Below are 20,744 nucleotides of genomic sequence, written 5' to 3'. Positions count from 1 at the left end.
AAAAACTGAAGATGCTTTTCTTGAAGATGAGATGTGGAGAGGTACAGCATGTTATAGAGAGGAGAAAATGAGTCTTGATGCATGCCTTCAAATACTTTTAAGGAAGCACTGTTCACTCCCTTATAACATCAAATCCTAAAGCCAGATTGTGGCTTTGGAAAGAAAGGGTGGCAATGGAAAGAAATTCTCCATATGGGAAAATAAAGTTTTGACTTCTTGCCTTGATCTTACTCCCTGAGATTTCACTGCCTACTTGGGGAGCTCTCCATGCATGGAAATGCCAGTAACATACAGCCTTCATGAGGCACTGCACCCTTGAACACAGTGCGAATGTGGCCAAGTGATCCTTGCCTTAGTTTCTCACAGCACAGCTAAAACTAAGCTGGAAAGGGAAAGAGAAACTTTCCTAAAGGCTGAGGACCAACAGCAGACCAAAATAAAACAAACAAACAAAACCACACACACACACACACACACACACACACAAAATGTAGAGTAACACATGACAAGGTAAGCTATATTGAGATATGGTGCCTATTTATGTAAATAACCTTACTGAACTCCCTCAATACTGATTTCCTTTTACATATGCAACACAATTATTTATTGCACAATGCATTCACCTCAATACTAGCTTTTATGTTCAAGCCAGACTTATGCATTTTTTTGGACAGCATGTTGGAACTTGAGAATGGGGGTTGTTTGAAAAAGTACTCTCTCCCTAATTTGAAAATCACTATTCCATATTAGTCTGTCTTGCTCCTACCACCTGGAAACACCTTAGGCATTTACAGACTCTTCCTGTAAACACAGAGAGCAAAGCCCAGAGAAGCATTTGTCTGGGTCTATTTCTTGTCTGAGGACCCACTTCTTCACTGGTGAATACAAAGGGTACTGGAAAATTCTTCCCTGATTTGCATAGCCCAAAGTCCTGGCCAGAAAAATGTGGTATCATATTGTTTTGAACAAGATGTCCTGTTCTGAACACAACAGCATCAGGATGACATCTCACAAGAGGTACTCACATAAAGCAGCAAGAGGTCCATTGTGTTACAGCGTACAAAAGGAAATGGGAATATTTTCTGTGAGGAATAAGTGAAGGCAGGAGGGAAGCATACCTTAGCCCAAAGGTAACAATGAATTCTTTCAAATCTGAGGTTTTTGAAAATGGAAAGGAATGATTTATTAACAACAAGTTCCTTAACAAAAGCAGTGTTCAGAGTCTGCATGGCCAACTGGTAGGCATATTGTAGAGGGGATCTGTGAACTGGTGTACACAGCACCAGCAGATTATCTTACAAATCTAAGTAGGTAAATATGGAAAAGTAGTACTACAGAGAGTGGTAGATAAAAAATGTAAGGTCTTCACTTCATTTCTTTCAGAATATCTTCCAGACCATTTTATAATGAACACCACACTTGGTCTACTTTAACACACTAACACGGGGGCCATCAGAGAGAGACGATTCTTCACTTGTTCATTGTGCTAAAGACCCAATGACAATGGGATAAAGTGAAAACAGTTCTTAGTACCACTGCAGGTCAATTTATCCTAGCTGCAAGATTTGATTATTACTATAGTTTTTTTTGTATGTTTGTTTGTTTTTAAGGTGAAGTGTAGGCTAAAATATCAGATAAAGCTCAACATTTGGCTGTTAGAAGTTCAAGCACAAGTTAAAAACCTCTAAAAAATATTGTGTCTAATTTATGCATCAAAAAAGCAAACAAAGAACAGCCTTAGCAAAACACTTCATTAGTAACTGGAGAAAGAAATGCTAATATAATTTAGTAGGCTTGCATCATAGCTGAGTGTTACACATTTTTTCAAGGGTAATGTATGTAACACACACTTTGTTTACACTGGCGTCTATCAGCAGGGCTAGACAACTTTGTCTTTATCTGCCTCATAAATCTATGCCAACAACAACCATTTAAGAAACTACACTTTTTTTTCTATCGGCTCCTGACATGAGTGATATATTAATCCCAAGAGAAATCAGTGTGTGTTGTAAGCTACCCTAACCTTGTAGGGAAGATGCACAACCAGAGTCTCCATTTGTAAACACTGTCAACTTAAAGTGATGGTGTCAGGGAAAACCGGAACAAAACAGCATACTAATTACATGTTCATGGGAAAACTTTACACATTTTTACATATGGGAAACAGTTCTCAAGTCATCTTTACCAGAAGGAAGATTAAGCACGTTTTAAAGTACACCTGTTCTCAACAACCGATTCATTTGACTGTATTCTTAAAGCCCTTAGAAAATTCTTTTACCACATGAGAAAATATTTGTTTAGTGTTTATAAAAGGTAATTTCTACTCAGAGGATTTATAAGAAAGAAAAAAAGACAGCTAGAGAACTAAGGTAAGAACACAGACAGAATTTCTCCAGGGAATTTTATTGGTTTTTTTCTTTCACCTGGTGGTAAAAGATGCGTCAAACATGCCATTATATAAATTATCAAGATTCTGCTTAACATTTGTGGGAAGAAGAGTGGGGATTATTAGTCTTGTCTGAAGAAAACCAACAAGAGAATTACCTCTAACATCTTTTCTAACATGCTGATGAGCATGACCTTCAACTCTTTCTCCAAATCGATATGAAAAGGGGGATCATTTCTTAAGTCTACACTTGGAATAAGAATGAAACCTAGAATTGCACCTACCTCAGTAAAACTTGTATGAGTAAAATAACTACTTTTAATCCTTTAGACATCTCTCCTCTCTTCCATAAAGAACTGCTATCACCTCCTCTATCTCCCAAAGAATATTTTTTTCATTTTCGTAAGTTCAATGACCATCCCCTTCACTGCCCCCAATATTGATGACTTCCAGCAAATTACTCCTGAGTCATGTTTTCTAGACATCTCTTTGATGCCCTAACGGGTCTTCAAACTTAACACTGTCAACATATTTCAAACTAAATTAATTTTCCATTTCCCAAACCTGCTCCTCCTCTTCCAGACATAGTCAATTTTACCCCTCCTTTCTGCCCATTGTCCACCACTCACCCCATGTTTTACTTCAACTATATTCTTTTTTACTCCCCCATGCCCTTCTCAGTACCCAGGGTTGCTCATTCTGCTCTCTTTGCCTAATAATAATAACAATCATAATCCTTTCCAGTATGTATCATACATGGTGCTAAGCAATTTATATGTGTGATCTCATTTAATTCTTACTACATTCTTATGACATAGGTACTATTACTATCCCCAGTTAAAGACGTGGAAACGATACTCAAGGTGACAGAGCTAATATGTGACAGGCTGAGAGTTTAATTCCAGTTTGAAAGCAGTGCTCTGACCTGCCTTTTCCACCTTGGTAAATGCAACATCTCAAGGCTTAATGTGTTTACTCTTACATGAATTCTTCAACAAATATATTTTGAGTGCACCCTCTACCAGACATAGTGCTTGACACAGGTTATCAGCAGTGAATGAAGTGAATTTGGACCTGGACTCCTAGAGACCAGTTAGAAAGAAAAACTTAAAGCAAATAACCACAAACATATATCATAAAATCCCAGGTGATAATTGCTATAGTGAAAAGCTTTCGGTGTGGGTGATTTGTTTGTCTCCAGGCATCACATGAGGACATTAGAGTCACAACTTCAACATTTTTTATTTCTCCATCATTAACTTGTTCTCTTATTGATATGTGGTTGCTGTTGCACTGATAAATTATAGGAACTATTCAGGTTAGAAATTAGATTTCTAGTTGGAAATTGAAGTCAATTTTGTAGAAATGGAATGGTAAGCCTTTTTGGCATCATGACAAGTGTTTTAGGGAGAGGAAGACAGAAATACTATGAGTGAAAAAGTGAGACTGGATTTGACAAAAGGCAAGGTTGTCTGAATGTAAATCTCTCAATTCACAAATGCACTTGTTCTATTTGATATAGTATGAGTTTGACAATGTTCAGAACATAATATAAAGCTCTATTTACTCAAATTTTTGCCAGAAGGGAATTGTTGGGTGTTGGGCCTAGAAGGATAAATGGACAGGTAGGAGCTCTAGTTACTGCTTATTGTTATATTCTTTTTACCCTTTATCCACCTGCCGAGTACAAACAATTTGACAAGTGGTCTTTACAAAAATTAAAACCCCCAAATATGATATTTTAAGTCTCAAACTTCATGTGAGAAGCACTAACGCAGCTATAAAACAGTTATAATATTTTCAAACAGCTGAACTGACGGCAAAGGCCATAATAAATTTCCAAAGAATGGCATCTTGGATCAAGATACTGTGAATCAATGACTCAGAATAATATTAAAATAAACATTATAAGGGTTGTATCAATAGATACAAACCCACTTAAGCCTGTAAACATTACTATAAAGAGACGTTAAATTGCACAGAAATGACAGACAATAGCAGCAATCTTTTTTTTTTTTTTTCTGTTTCTGTTGCCTTATGATGCAATGTATTGTGTGTGAGTACTTAAATTCACTCCTCTTAAAGTTACAATAAATGACACCAATTTGGAACTACCTTATTCTATTGGGGAAACTGAATTTTTAAAAATATTGCAAAATAAAAAATGTTCACCTGTTCATCGCAAAGAACAAAGATCTTACTCTCAGTACAGGGTGTCATACTGGGCCCATGAATTTCACAGTTGTTTGGCTGGGGTATCCATGTCAGTGCTCTCCTTACCTATAATACCCAGACAGGTATGGGCATGTAAACCAAGCAGTTAATGTTAATGTAGACCACAGAGTTTCATGATGAAAAATGTTATATAAACTTTACACTAAAATAAGTAAAAATTATTGCTTCAGGAATTACTTGAATCATCGTTAGAACTTTGTACAACATAGATCAAGGAGATTACGGACTTCTGTTATCGATCTTCTCTTCTACACTAGTAAAGAAGAGTAACAAAAATAATCATCCTCAAATTCTGTGGTAGTTTTACTCTTTTGAAATTTGCTGAAGTTTCATTTTATAGTGTAATGAGATTTCCACCTCACACCCACTGCTGAGGATCTTAACTGCTTCATAATCAACATTTATTGTGTTGTTGAATTCCTCCTTACACCAAAGCAAATTTTTCTTTTCCTCTACTAATCGAAAGGAGTCAGTTGAGTTTAACAAATTTAAGATGTTGATCCATTTGCCCCAGCTTCTCTTCTTACCCACAACAAATCGATGGACATTGGAGAAGCCTGACCTCTGGGAAATGTTATCAGAATAGCATGGGATCACTCAAAATTATATAAATACAGAATCTTCTATTTGTCAATTTTTACACATTTCACTCTCAGTACATGTGTACTGTGATACGTTACACTCATCACAACATGATTTTGGTGATTTTAGATGAAATGAGATATAAAACATTTCACTGTTGCCATAATTTTGACTGAAATTATAACTCTATTATCCATTTCATGAAAACAACACATTTAAAAATTACTCAATTATTCCCACTCTAACTCAATTTTGTACATGTTTTAATTACTGCAATTTTAAAAATTAGTATAGTCTGAGTTTCTATATATCAAATATTAGAAAAAAATTGAATATCCTAATTGATGGAATTACAAGCCCTTCTAAATTCCTGTTCTTATACAGTAACACACAACTGCAATAAAAATAACAACATAATCTAAGGATATATAGCATGATATAAAAGTATTCTATTAATGTTCAGTTAGCTTTCAACAGCACTGTAGGGCAATACTTTAGTTATACAATTTTGTAACCTCAAAAATAATGTTTTTTATAGAAGGGAAAAAAAGGATTTTATTCTAACAGTTATACCTGATAGAGAATGGCCTACATAAAAACAGTAAATTAACTATGAGAGTCAAGCAGTTTCAAAGGACGACTCATGAAGAAGCTTTGATTAATCTACAAATACTGTAGCTTATCACTGCAACAGCAGAGGAAACTACCTACTAAACAATGGTCCCCTCAAAGCTACAAGATGAATAATGTAACCACTGCTCTCAAGAAAGGGAACGTGACCAGAAACTTACCTTAAATGGAGAGGACTTCAAACAGCCTTTGAAACCACTTCATCCTGCCATTTTGCTGTAATGACAAGGATGAAAACTACTGCCACAGCCTCACTGGTTTTCTGCTTCATTTACTGCAAAGATTCTCTGCTGTGGATTAGTCACCTGGTGAGGCTCAAAACTTTGGAAGACAATTGTTCTGGGGTGGGCCTGGGGCACTGGTGTGTCATGAAAGCTCTTGGGTGATTCTAATACACAATCAGGGCTGTGAAGCAATGCTCTGCTGCCACAGTTGTTGCCTTGGTTTCCCAGGCTTCTGTCTGGCCCTCTTGTGATAGCTTCTGTGAATGCTGCCAGATGACATTTCTCTAATTCTCTAATGCTTACAGAGTTAAATCCAAACTTCTGCGCAAACTGCACAAGACTCAACATGATCTGCTCTTATCTGCTTGATCAGCTGCCTCTCCCCTACTCTCCACCAGCTCTAGAAGCACTTGATTGCAACAAGCCTGGCCTTAGCCTCAGGGGCCGTGCACTTACTCATTCCTTGCTCTGAAATGCTCACCATGTTTATCTGCCTGGAGAACTGCACCTCCTCTGTGAAGCCATTCCTGACATCCTAGAGCCCAACCCTCCTTTGAGTGTTCTCAAAGCATCCTATATGTACACAGTTTTGTGTTTTTTTCTAATCATATTGGACGGTCATTTTTAGAACACATGTCTCTCCCATCTTCGTTAGACTTTTTTGAAGCAGGGACTATATCACATTTGCTCTATAGCCCCCAAACTTAGCACACTGCCTAGCATATACAGCATTCTGTATTTGTTGAATAAATGAATGATATCATTTATACTATTTTTACCTATTATAGATATAGCAAGAGGAGACTTACATTGGGACCACTGGAAAAAAATCAAGTCCATAATAATAAAGAAAAAGTCTTAGTATTTATTTAGTATTTGGTAGTAGTAACTATTATTAAAGATCAGCCTTCCAATGAGGTTACTAGATTAATTTTCAACATGGTTAAAGTCAAAGACAAAACTGTAATTAATTCCTTAAGAGTGCGCTCTTATCATCAGCCTCCCCAAACCATATGCTTTCAGAATGATGGCCAATAAATGCTCACCTTCAGCTCCGTAAAGAAACCCCCTTAATGCCCACCACAAGTGGATCTAATCTGGCTGCTTCTGCTATGTGACGTCTAACCCACAACTCTGGTGAAAATGCTTACTTTGTATTTGCTTTCTGATCTGGAAGGGGTGGGAATATGTCCTTTTTTCTTGAAGGTTGTAAAGTGCTTGCACTGAGGACATGGCTTGGTGCTGGAATCAATACGGCCAAGTTCCAAGAAGTACTTATACTTGATGGAGTCTTCATGCGTTAAGTTATAGACAACAGTTGTTTCTTCCAAGAATTCAAAACACTCTGTGATGGGGCATTTGATTTCTACTTGGCCAAGTTGTACCTGCATGATGGAAGAGCAGATGGAAGGAAAAAAAAGTCACTGGTTATTTTCTTTCATTTTTTTTTTTTTGTATACAGTATTACTTATTTCATGATTGCAATAAAGGATTGTGTGCAATTTTTAAGATAACATAATCAATGTTAATCACCTTGATACCTGCTTTCGGCAATACCAAAATAATCACTATATAATGTTTCCGAAATGATTTAAAGGGCATGTAAGTCTTCTCTGATTATTGTTTTTGTGACAAGAAATGGACCTAAGCCACAGGCTCACCAAAGAAGCAAATGATCATCTCATGTTTCTGGAAACTGCAAGGTTACACAGCATTCAGATGATGCACCGACTGCAAGAACTGCAGGGTCACGCAGCATTTAGACAACATGCCAACTAAAAGGTGTTTCATATTTTTCAACATCACTGCAGAATACTTCAGCACTAAACTCTGGGCACATTTTACTATTTTAAAAGGACTAAAGAGATTCTGTAATGTAGAATGCCTAATAGTTTAAAAAATGTTACAAAAAATAACTGTTTCCTCTGACCCTTCTGTGTTAAGAACATAAAGTAAGTAGTTCCTATATAATGAGAATCATAGGAACAAGTAAGAAAATGAAACCAGCTACAACAGTGTAAAAAAATCCTTATGAAATCTGGCTACTACTGAGATAATTTACAAAATTAATGTATTCAAAGGACTATGGCGCTAGATTAGGAGAGAAGGGAGGATACATCAAAATGCGACATTTAGTATGTGGTATGGAGTACTAGATATGGTTAGCATTACAATAAAAGATTACAGCACAAAGTATGGACACAACTAATTTTTAAATGATTAAAATAAACAACTTTGAAATAATGAGTAGCTAGAGTGTTTTTCGTAAGTGGTGAACAATAACTCTTTATATTCATGGCATTACAATCTCTTTTGTCCATCCTAATGTAGTAAAGGGAGGCACTAAAAACTCCAGATGACAAACAACACCAAACCCTTTCTATTTTATTTGGGTGAATCTGACATTCTCAGAAAGCAAAGCATACACACTTGCAGTAGAAAAGTATGCTATGAAGACTCAGGTAGGAGTAGGAGAAAGCCACGCAGTTTGGGGAAAGAAAAACACCACAGAGAGCAGTTAAAAAAAGAAAACTAAATTCATAGTAACTGTTAACATTGCTATTTATCTGGCACAAGCTTGAGGTAAGGTAGTTAAGAAGTTGCAGGCTGACGTGTTGAATTCAGTAAAGAGCATGAGCTAAGCTGAAAGCAAAATGAAAGAGGCTGGCTTTGGATAATTCTCCTTATTAGTATTGACCTGTTAAAAGTATAAGCTTTGCATAATTTTATGCTACTATTGTACAAAACACGGCCCAGAGAGGATTTAAAAATATGTGCCCATTTTTTTCTACTTTTTCTGATGAGTCTGCTCACAGTCCCAATCAGATTTTATTATTCATGTTACAGTGTTATGATGCTATTATAATTCAAATTATGTTTTAGAATAAATTATTTTGTTCTGCCTCAAGACAAAAATTCTCAGGAGATTTTTGTGTAGATAAAAACCCCTGTGTAACATACTAAGAACCTGGTTTAATGAAGTATAGAACTTAAGCATTAAAAAATGACTAAATGTTTCCTCTCTTAATATTCTGTAGACATTTATCGAGCACGATTCTGAGGCAGGTACGGGCTAGGTACTGAAGCTTTCCAGATGCAGGTCAGTAAAGAGGCAATCAGGATGCAAAATGGTGAGTACAAGGTGTCAGGAGAAGTACAGTAATCTCATACTTGGGGGGATCCGAAGAGGTTTCTTGGAAGAAGTGAGGTTTCAAGTGAGAGCTTAAGACTAGCAGGATTTAGCCAAACAAAGGTGAGAAGGGGTTCCAAGCAGACAAAAGAGACAACTTGGGCAAAGGCCTGGAGGAAAGGGAACACAGCACTAGCATACCCCAAATGCACATGCATCTGAACTTAAAGATCACAGCCTTGGGACGGCTCTTAAAGATGAGCAGCAGCCTGGACCACAATGTGTGAGTAAGGAAAGATGAGGCTGTTATGCAAAGATGAACCAGCTTGGACCAGAGCACAAGGGCCGAGCATGAAGCCATCTTAGGAGTCTGTATGTTTTTCCGATTTAAATAGAAAGCTATGCAGTTTTCAGAATGTGAAAGATAGTTTTTTTTTAAGTCCACAGAAAATGGGCTTACTTGGGCCACCTCGAGAGGCACTTGTTATTGGGCAGCAGTACATTTTTATGATTAAGAGCCTGAATTTTTTATTGTCAGGTCAGTGTTCGAATCCAGTCTTCCTCACCTATGAGTTTATTTTAACTATATAAATGATAACAATGGAGGCAGCAATTTCACAGCCACTCAGGAATGACCAGGTGTTATGGAAACTGAATGCAGTTTAGGGACTAGAACAATCCAAGGCAGCTAAAGAGGGCAGGTTGTCTTGATACTCCTTCAGCAGTGGGTATTTATTACTCAACCACATCAGGATACCATCCAACATCCAATCAAACACTTACTTTTCTACTGCAGTATTGCTCAAATCTGCAAACCTATTCAATTTCCATAGAATATATTACTTCCTCTAGATTTCATACCCTCTGCATTGACTATTCCTTCCCTTCCCTTCTTTCTCAAGGCTCCAAAATCCCTATCCTACTACATTGAACCAAAGACCTCATATTTTATTGAACACATAGAGGCAATCAGATGCATATTCCCATACCTACCCACTACCAGCTCTAGCAATTTACATCTCTGTTTTCTGTCTTCCCTCTATAGAGGGCTGAATCTATTTCCAGAACAACTGTATACGAGTCTCTTAAAGTGTCTGTAAAGTGTCTGTTGGGCATTCCAGTTTCCTGGCCCACTCAAGGCCTACAGAACTGGGATCATTGTTGACAAGCCAGTAATTGGCAGTTTGGAACAGCTACTCATACAATCATTCTTCTTCATACTAACAGTATCCTCTTTTTCATAATATAGTGTTACTCATCACCTATGCAATCTCTTGGCCTCTCTCTACATGCAATATCTTTTTCAGAAAATTGTCCTCAAAAGATCACTAGCAAACAACTAATTATGATTAAGTGAAGTACACTTTTTCATGTGTTCAACAAGGTATGTATTTCATCAATTCAAGAATGCATTTTAAAAGCACATTTTAATTTCTTGAAAGTCAAGTTTTTTGTAATCAAAAGAAATTAGTATTGTACGTAGTTTACTTGGCAGTGTTTTTACTTTCTTGGTGGTGCATAACCGAATACTGCATCCTACTATTGATCACATCTTTGATTTCAGTGAAATGTGGTTTCTGTGAGCTAAGTAGTGTGATGGACTTCTGGAGAGATAAGAGGAGAGAGAAACACAGGGTTTCTACTGGAGGAAATGAATAATAAACAAGCAAATAAACAAGGCAGATTGTAACCTGTGTTATGAATGAACTACACATCATGGAAGCAATCTCTAAGGAAATGACAACCTGAGTTGAGAACTGAAAGGCCTGTCATGCAGAGAACATGGGGAAGAGACAGCAAATAGAGGAAACAAGAACATTGGCTCCAGCCAGAAGGTGTCTGATGTGCCTCTGCTCAGAGCACAGAACTCAGTGACAAAAATACATACTAAAGGAAGGAGAGAACAGTATGAGATGAAGTTGGAGAGTTAGGCAGAAGACAGATCACATGGACCTTGTTGGCCATGGTAAAAGGTCTGTATTATAGACAATACGAATCACTGGTTTTAAGAGGATGACTGACATGCTCTTCTTGGAGAAGAGACTGTAGAGGAATAAAAGTGAAGGCTGGGAGAATTCTGGAAGTCTGGATTCAATGACTCTTCCCACAAGTGATGTCTAACTGTTACAGGCAGTTGATAGACGACTGAGAGGTAACAAGATACAGGGTGTATTTTGGAAGTGGAATCAATGAGATTTTTTTAAATTGACAAAAATTTTATGTATTTATGGTATACAACATGAGGTTTTAATATATATGTACAGATAATATATATTAATCAAGCAAATTAATAAATGCATTACTTCACTGCTAATTTTTTAACAGAAGTAAGAACAAAGATCATTAATAGGAGTGGTGAGAGAGGGCATCCTTGTCTTGTGCCAGTTTTCAAAGGGAATGTTTCCAGCTTTTGCCCATTCAGTATGATATTGGCTATGGGTTTGTCATAAATAGCTCTTATTATTTTGAGATGTTACATCAATACCTAATTTATTGAGAGTTAACATGAAGGAATGTTGAATTTTATCGGAGGCCTTTTCTGCATCTATTGAGATAATCATGTGGTTTTTGTCACTGATTCTGTTTACGTGATTGATTAAATTTATTGATTTGCATATGTTGAATCAGTCTTGCATCCCAGGGATGAAGCCAACTTGATCATGGTGGATAAACTTTTTGTTGTGCTGCTGGATTTGGTTTGCCAGTATTTTATTGAGGATTTTCGCATCCATGTTCATGAGGGATTTTGGCCTGAAGTTTTCTTTTTTTGTTGGGTCTCTGCCAGGTTTTGGAATCAGGATGATGCTGGCATCATAAAATGAGTTAGGGAGGAGTCCCTCCTTTTCAATTGTTTGGAATAGTTTCAGAAGGAATGATATTAGCCCCTCTGTACCTCTGGTAGAATTCAACAGTGAATCCGTCTGGTCCCGGGCATTTTTTCGTTGGTAGGCTATTAATTACTGCCTCTATTTCAGAACTTGTTATTGGTCTATTCAGGGATTCGACTTCTTCCTGGTTTAGTCTTGGGAGGGTGTATGTGTCCAGGGATTTATCCATTTCTTCTAGATTTTCTGGTTTATTTATGTAGAGGTGTTTATAGTATTCTCTGATGGTAGTTTCTATTGCTGTGGGATCAGTGGTGATATCCCCATTATCATTTTTATTGTGCCTATTGGATCCCCCTCTCTTTTCTTCTTTATTAGTCTACCTAGTGGTCTATCTATTTTGTTAATTTTTTCAAAAACACACCTCCTGGATTCATTGATTTTTTTCGAAGGTTTTTCATGTCTCTATCTCCTTCAATTCTGCTCTGATCTTAGTTATTTCTTGTCTTCTGTTAGCTTTTGAATTTGTTTGCTCTTGCTTTTCTACAGTTGTGATGTTAGGGTATTGATTTCAGATCTTTCCAGCTTTCTGATGTGGGCATTTAGTGCTCTAAATTTCCCTCTAAACACTGCTTTAGCAGCGTCCTAGAGATTCTGGTATGTTGTCTCTTTGTTCTCATTGGTTTCAAAGAACTTCTTGGTTTCTGCCTTAATTTTGTTATTTACCCAGGAGTCATTCAGGAGCAGGTTGTTCAATTTCCATGTAGTTGTGTGGTTTTGAATGAGTTTCTTAATCCTAAGTTCTAATTTGATTGCACTATGGACTGAGAGACTGTATGTTATGATTTCAGTTCTTTTGCATTTGCTGAGGAATGTTTTACTTCCATTTATGTGGTTGATTTTAGAATAAGTGCCATGTGGCACTGAGACAAATGTATATTCTGTTGATTTAGGGTGGAGAGTTCTGTAGATGTCTATTACGTCCACTTGATCCAGAGCTGAGTTCAAGTCCTGGATGTCCTTGTTAATTTTCTGTCTTGTTGATCTGTCTAATATTGATAATGTGGTGTTAAAGTCTCCCACTATTATTGTGTGGGAGTCTAAGTCTCTTTGTAGGTCTTTAAGAACTTGTTTTATGAATCAGGGTGCTCCTGTATCGGGTGCATATATATTTAGGACAGTTAGCTCTTCTTGTTGCATTGATCCCTTTACCAATATGTAATGCCCTTCTTTGTCTTTTTTTGATCTTTGTTGGTTTAAGGTCTGTTTTATCAGAGACTAGGATTGCACCCCCTGCTTTGGTACATGCACCCCAGAACTTAAAGTAAAATTTTTTTAAAAAAGAAAAAAAAATGTGGTACATATGCATCATGGAATACTATGCAGCCATAAAAAGGAATGAGGCCATGTCCTTTATAGGGACATGGATGGAGCTGGAAGGTATTATCCTCAGCAAACTAAAGCAGGAACAGAAAACCAAACATCACATATTCTCACTTATAAGTGGGAGTTGAACAACAAGAACACATGGACATAGCAGGGGTGGGGGGCAAGAAGGAACAACACATACTGGGCCTGTCAGGGGATGGGGTGGAGGGAGGGAGAGCATTAGGAAAAACAGCTAATGCATGTGGGGCTTAGTACCCAGCTGACAGGTTGATAGTTGCAGCAAACCACCCTGGCACATGTTTACCTATGCAACAAATCTACACATCCTGCACATGTATCACAGAACTTAAAAAATTAAATTAGAAAAGAAAGATCATTAATACACCAAAAAAAACTTGTATCAAGCTCCTAACAATAGGATAGGTAATATAAAAAGTTCATAGTATAAAGTGAATTAAGCCATGAACCCTGCCTTCATAGACCTTGAGAATGTAGCAATTAAACTGGTATTGATAGTCTTCTAGCAATTGGGATTTGTTGGTATTAATTCATCTAATATTTACCCAATAGTTTAAAAAACTTTTTATTAGGGATAATTAAAAGTATATGTGAAGGTTGGCAGATTAGCATTACGAATCCTTAAACAGCCATCCTCTAGCTTACATTGTCACCTTATAGCCAATCTTATTTCTTCGATACCCTGAGTAATATGGCCCTCCCATGTTATTTTGAAGAAAATACCAGATATCATGTCATTTCATTCATAAATATTTCAGTATGGGGCTAAAAAATTAAGAAGTCTTTTTAAAACCATAACCATGATACCATATATCTCCAAAAATGTCAATTTTTTAGTATCAAGTTAACATTCTAAATAACATATCATCTAAATTCTGTTTACTGGATTTTATCTCCTATTAAGTACTTAAAGATATTTTGCTGCTCAGTGTGTTCAATGTTAATACAACTATTTATACCACTGAAAAAGATGCTCTTCAGTTTTTCTGAACAAAAACATTTCCAACCTTGAAAGAAAAAAATTGCTTAACTCTAAAGGCATCTATAAGGCATCATTAAGAGACACTATTATCCACTTAATGTTCAAGCTACATGGCTAATTTGCCACCTGGGAGAACTCAAAAGTAACTTAATGACTCAGGTGATGAAGACCTTTGGAAAAGTGGCAGACTAATTAATTAAATTCTCCAAAGGAAAGGATGAGAAAAAGTACAAATCTTGGGCCTCATTGCTCAATTTATCAAATGTGTGGTTTATGACTCTGATCATGGTTTTAAGTGGTCATGACAGTTTACAAGGTGCTTTGGATTTTGCTCATTTGATACTAGAGGATTTCATATTTCCTCTGTTTTGAAAAATGGAAATATGTTAATATGACAGAGAGAAAAGAATACTGTAACGAAAGCGGTAACAATAATCACAAAATACACATAGATCTACTACAGGCAAAGCACAGCTCCAGGTAGTTTGTGTGGATTAATTACTTTGAGGTGCACCATGGGGGTAGATTGATTTCAGACTCACTGATGTCCCCATCACTTTACTCATCAGTGATTATGGGAAGGTGCCTGCTATACTGACACACATGGGTTTTTGTTTATTCAGAAGCTACTACAGGGCTTAGTGCTAGATGCCTTTGAATTTTTCTAGAAATGATTAAAAAAATCAAGTCAAAAATTCTAGAAATCTCTTAACTCTAAGCAAGATAAATACAGTACAAAGACAACCACATTTAAGTACATCAACTAAAAGTGATATACCAAACACACAGTAACAAGAAGTAACCAGAGAAAAAGGCATATTCCCAAGTAGAAAACTTCAGCCTCAAGTGCCTTGCTGGTAGCTTGCTGTTTAAAAGCTACTCAGTTTTTGGTATTTTGATACAACAGCCTGAATAGACTACTACTCTTGATCTAGAAAAATAAAGTCGTAAAACTATTTCTGCCAGAAATAAGACTGATCATAAAGCTACAAGAATTACATTAGTATGACAGTGGCACAAGGATAGATAATAGAACAATGGAACAGAAAAGAGAATAGAACAAAACCACTTCCATATGAACACTACAGAGCAGTGGGGAGGGTGCTTTTTTTTTTTTTTTTTTTTTTTTTAATAAATTGTGCTGTTGGTTTAATATCCATTAAAAAAATCAGTCTTGAAGAATCGTCACACTGTCTTCCACATTGGTTGAACTAATTTACACTCCTACCAACAGTGTAAAAGCATTCCTATTTCTCCACATCCTCTCCAGCATCTGTTGTTTCCTGGCTTTTTAATCACCATTAGTCGCCATTCTAACTGGCATGAGATGGTATCTCATTGTGGTTTTGATTTGCATTTCTCTAATGACCAGTGATGATGAGCATTTTTTCACATTTGTTGGCTGCATAAATGTCTTCTTTTAGGAAGTGTCTGTTCATATCCTTCACCTACTTTTTGATGTTTTTTTTTTCTTGTAAATTTGTTTAAGTTACTTGTGGATTCTGGATATTAGCCCTTTGTCAGATGGATAGATTGCAAACATTTTCTCCCACTCTGTAGGGTGCCTGTTCACTCTGACGATAGTTTCTTTTGCTGTGCAGTTCTTTAGTTTAATTAGATCCCATTTGTCAATTTTGGCTTTTGTTGCAATTGCTTTTGGATCTGGAACGAGGAATACCATTTGACCCAGAAATCCCATTACTGGGTATATACCCAAAGGATAATAAGTCATTCTAGTATGAGGACACATGCACACGTATGTTTATTGCAGCACTATTCACAATAGCAAAGACTTGGAACCAACCCAAATGCCCATCAATGATAGACTGGATAAAGAAAATGTGGCACATATACAGCATGGAATAATATTCAGCCATGAAAAAGAATGAGTTAATATCCTTTGCAGGGACATGGATGAAGCTGGAAACCATCATTCTCTGCAAACTAACACAAGAACAGAAAACCAAACACCGCATGTTCTCACTCATAAGTGGGAGTCGAATGATTAGAACACATGGACACAGGGAGAGGAACATCACACACCGAGGCATGTCAGAGGTTAGGGGGCAAGGGGAGAGATAGCATTAGGAGAAATAACTAATGCATGCGGAGCTTAAAGCCTAGATGATGGGTTGATGGGTGCAGCAAACCACCATGGAACAAGTATATCTATATAACAATCCAGCACGTTCTGCACATGTATCCCAGAACTTAAAATATAATAAAATAAATACATAAATAAAAGTAAAATTGAAAAAAAAAAAACTTTAACAGATGAGGAGCTGCAAAACACACACACACACACACACACACACACGCACATACACAAATCAGTCTTGACTTTTATCTCAAACCAAGTAGACTGAAACTGTAAATATAAAAGGTGAATGAAAAAGTTTCTAAAGATAATAAAAAAGAATATCTTAGGGGCAAGCCCAAGATGGCCAAATAGGAACAGCTCCAGCCTCCAGCTCCCAGTGTGAGCAACACAGAAGATGGGTAATTTCTGCATTTTCAACTGAGGTGCAGACCGACACCTCACACCTCACACAGCGGGGTACACCCCTGAGACGAAGCTTCCAGAGCAAGAATCAGAAGCAACACTTGCCGTTCAGCAATATTCTATCTTCTGCAGCCTCCGCTGCTGATACCCAGGCAAACAGGGTCTGGAGTGGACCTCAAGTAAACTCCAACAGACCTACAGCTGAGGGTCCTGATTGTTAGAAGGAAAACTAACAAACAGAAAGGACACCCACACCAAAACTCCATCAGTACATCACCATCATCAAAGACCAAAGACAGATAAAACCACAAAGATGGGAAAAAAGCAGAGCAGAAAAGCTGGAAATTCAAAAAATCAGAGCACATCTCCCCCTCCAAAGGAACGCAGCTCATCGCCAGCAATGGAACAAAGCTGGATGGAGAATGACTTTGACGAGTTGAGAGAAGACAGCTTCAGTCGATCAAACTTCTCAGAGCTAAAGGAGGAACTATGTAACCAGTGCAAAGAAACTGAAAACCTTGAAAAAAGATTTGATGAATGGCTAACTAGAATAACCAATGTAGAGAAGTCCTTAAAAGAACTGATAGAGATGAAAACCATAACATGAGAACTACGTGACAAATGCACAAGCTTCAGTAACTGACTCGATCATCTGGAAGAAAGAGTATCAGCGATTGAAGATCAAATGAATGAAATGAAGTGAGAAGAGAAGTGTAGAGAAAAAAGAGTAAAAAGAAATGAACAAAGCCTCCAAGAAATATGGGATTATGTGAAAAGAACAAATCTACATCTGATTGGTGTGCCTGAAAGTGACAGGGAAAATGGAACCAAGTTGGAAAACACTCTTCAGGATATCATCCAGGAGAACTTCCTCAACCTAGTAAGGCAGGCCAACATTCAAATTCAGGAAATACACAGAACGCCACAAATATACTCCTTGAGAAGAGCAACTCTAAGACACATAATTATCAGATTCACCAAAGTTGAAATGAAGGAAAAAATGTTAAGGGCAGCCAGAGAGAAAGGTCGGGTTACACACAAAGGAAAGCCCATCAGACTAACAGCAGATCTCTTGGCAGAAACTCTCCAAGCCAGAAGAGAGTGGGGGCCAATATTCAACATTCTTAAAGAAAAGAATTTTCAACCCAGAATTTCATATCCAGCCAAACTAAGTTTCATAAGTGAAGGAGAAATAAAATCCTTTACAGACAAGCAAATGTTTAGAGATTTTGTCACCATCAGGCCTGCCCGACAAGAGATCCTGAAGGAAGCACTAAACATGGAAAGGAACAACAGGTACCAGCCATTGCAAAAACATGTCAAAATGTAAAGTCCATCGATGCTAGGAAGAAACTGCATCAACTAGCTAGCAAAATAACCAGCTAATATCATAATGACAGGATCAAGTTCACACATAACAATATTAACCTTAAATGTAAATGGACTAAATGGTCCAATTAAAAGACACAGACTGTCAAATTGGATAAAGAGTCAAGACCCATCAGTTTGCTGTATTCAGGAGACCCATCTCACATGCAGAGACATACATAGGCTCAAAATAAAGGGATGGAGAAAGATCTACCAAGCAAATGGTAAACAAAAAAAAAAAAGCAGGGGTTGCAATCCTAGTCTCTGATAAAACAGACTTTAAACCATCAAAGATCAAAAGAGACAAAGAAGGCCATTACATAATGGTAAAGGGATCAATTCAACAGGAAGAGTTAACTATCCTAAATATATATGCACCCAATATAGGAGCACCCAGATTCATAAAGCAAGTCCTTAGAGACTTACAAAGAGACTTAGACTCCCATACAATAATAATGGGAGACTTTAACACCCCACTGTCAACATTAGACAGATCAATGAGACAGAAAGTCAACAAGGATATCCAGGAATTGAACTAAACTCTGCACCAAGTGGACCTAACAAACATCTACAGAACTCTCCACCCCAAATCAACAGAATATACATTCTTCTCAGCACCACATTGTACTTATTCCAAAATTGACCACATAGTTGGAAGTAAAGCACTCCTCAGCAAAAGTAAAAGAACAGAAATTATAACAAACTGTCTCTCAGACCACAGTGCAATTAAACTAGAACTCAGGACTAAGAAACTCAATCAAAACCCCTCAACTACATGGAAACTGAACAACCTGCTCCTGAATGACTACTGGGTACATAACAAAATGAAGGCAGAAATAAAGATGTTCTTTGAAACCAATGAGAACAAAGATACAACATACCAGAATCTTTGGGACACATTTAAAGCAGTGTGTAGAGGGAAATTTATAGCACTAAATGCCCACAAGAGAAAGCAGGAAAGATCTAAAATTGACACCCTAGCATCACAATTAAAAGAACTAGAGAAGCAAGAGCAAACACATTCAAAAGCTAGCAGAAGGCAAGAAGTAACTAAGATCAGAGCAGAACTGAAGGAGATAGAGACACAAAAAACCTTCCAAAAAAATCAATGAATCCAGGAGCCGGTTTTTTGAAAAGATCAACAAAATTGATAGACCGCTAGCAAGACTAATAAAGAAGAAAAGAGAGAAGAATCAAACAGATGCAATAAAATATGATAAAGGGGATATCACCACTGACCCCACAGAAATACAAACGACCATCAGAGAATACTATAAACACTTTTACGCAAATTAACTAGAAAACCTAGAAGAAATGGATAATTTCCTGGACACTTACACTCTCCCAAGACTAAACCAGGAAGAAGTTGAATCTGTGAATAGACCAATAGCAAGCTCTGAAATTGAGGCAATAATTAATAGCCTACCAATCAAAAAAAGTCCAGGACCAGACGGATTCACAGCCAAATTCTACCAGAGGTACAAGGAGACGCTGGTACCATTCCTTCTGAAACTATTCCAATCAATAGAAAAAGAGGGAATCCGCCGGGCACGGTGGCTCAAGCCTGTAATCCCAGCACTTTGGGAGGCCGAGACGGGTGGATCACGAGGTCGGGAGATCGAGACCATCCTGGTTAACACGGTGAAACCCCGTCTCTACTAAAAAATACAAAAAACTAGCCGGGCGAGGTGGCGGGCGCCTGTAGTCCCAGCTACTAGGGAGGCTGAGGCAGGAGAATGGCATGAACCCGGGAGGCGGAGCTTGCAGTGAGCTGAGATTCGGCCACTGCACTCCAGCCTGGGTGACAGAGCGAGACTCCGTCTCAAAAAAAAAAAAAAAAAAAGAAAAAGAGGGAATCCTCCCTAACTCATTTTACGAGGCCAACATCATCCTGATACCAAAGCCTGACAGAGATACAATAAAAAAAGAGAATTTTAGACCCATCGATGTAAAAATCCTCAATAAAATACTGGCAAACGGAATCCAGCAGCACATCAAAAAGCTTATCCACCATGATCAAGTGGGCTTCATCCCTGGGATGCAAGGCTGGTTCAACATATGCAAATCAATAAACGTAATCCAGCATATAAACAGAACCAAAGACAAAAACCACATGATAATCTCAATAGATGTAGAAAAGGCCTCTGACAAAATTCAACAGCCCTTCATGCTAAAAATTCTCAATAAATTCGGTATTGATGGAATGTATCTCAAAATAATAAGAGCTATTTATGACAAACACACAGCCAATATCATACTGAATGGGCAAAAACTGGAAAAATTCCCTTTGAAAACTGGCACAAGACAGGGATGCCCTCTCTCACCACTCCTATTCAACACACTGTTGGAAGTTCTGGCTAGGGCAATCAAGCAAGAGAAAGAAATAAAGTGTATTCAGTTAGGAAAAGAAGAAGTCAAATTGTCACTCTTTGCAGATGACATGACTGTATATTTAGAAAACCCCATTGTCTC

The 20,744-nt window shown here is 37.4% G+C and overlaps 1 protein-coding gene across 2 annotated transcripts in view; it reads right to left on the bottom strand.

The window, feature by feature from the left end:
* RNF217 (ring finger protein 217) overlaps positions 1–20,744 on the bottom strand; it is a 132,215-nt gene that overhangs the window by 34,392 nt on the left and 77,079 nt on the right. Inside the window, exon 2 of one of the 2 annotated variants that reach the window (XM_001107488.5) lies at positions 7,209–7,442. The exons of the other annotated variant lie outside the window; for it this stretch is intronic. Within the exon in view, the coding sequence (XP_001107488.1) occupies positions 7,209–7,442 (234 nt within the window). The remainder of the gene's footprint in view (positions 1–7,208; positions 7,443–20,744) is intronic. 2 annotated transcript variants of the gene reach the window in all.

This window comes from Macaca mulatta, chromosome 4 (assembly GCF_049350105.2).
Source record: "Macaca mulatta isolate MMU2019108-1 chromosome 4, T2T-MMU8v2.0, whole genome shotgun sequence".
Taxonomy (NCBI): Eukaryota; Metazoa; Chordata; class Mammalia; order Primates; family Cercopithecidae; genus Macaca; species Macaca mulatta.
The sequence above is the reverse complement of the archived record's forward strand: the minus strand, read 5'-3'. Positions and strand labels throughout refer to the sequence as shown.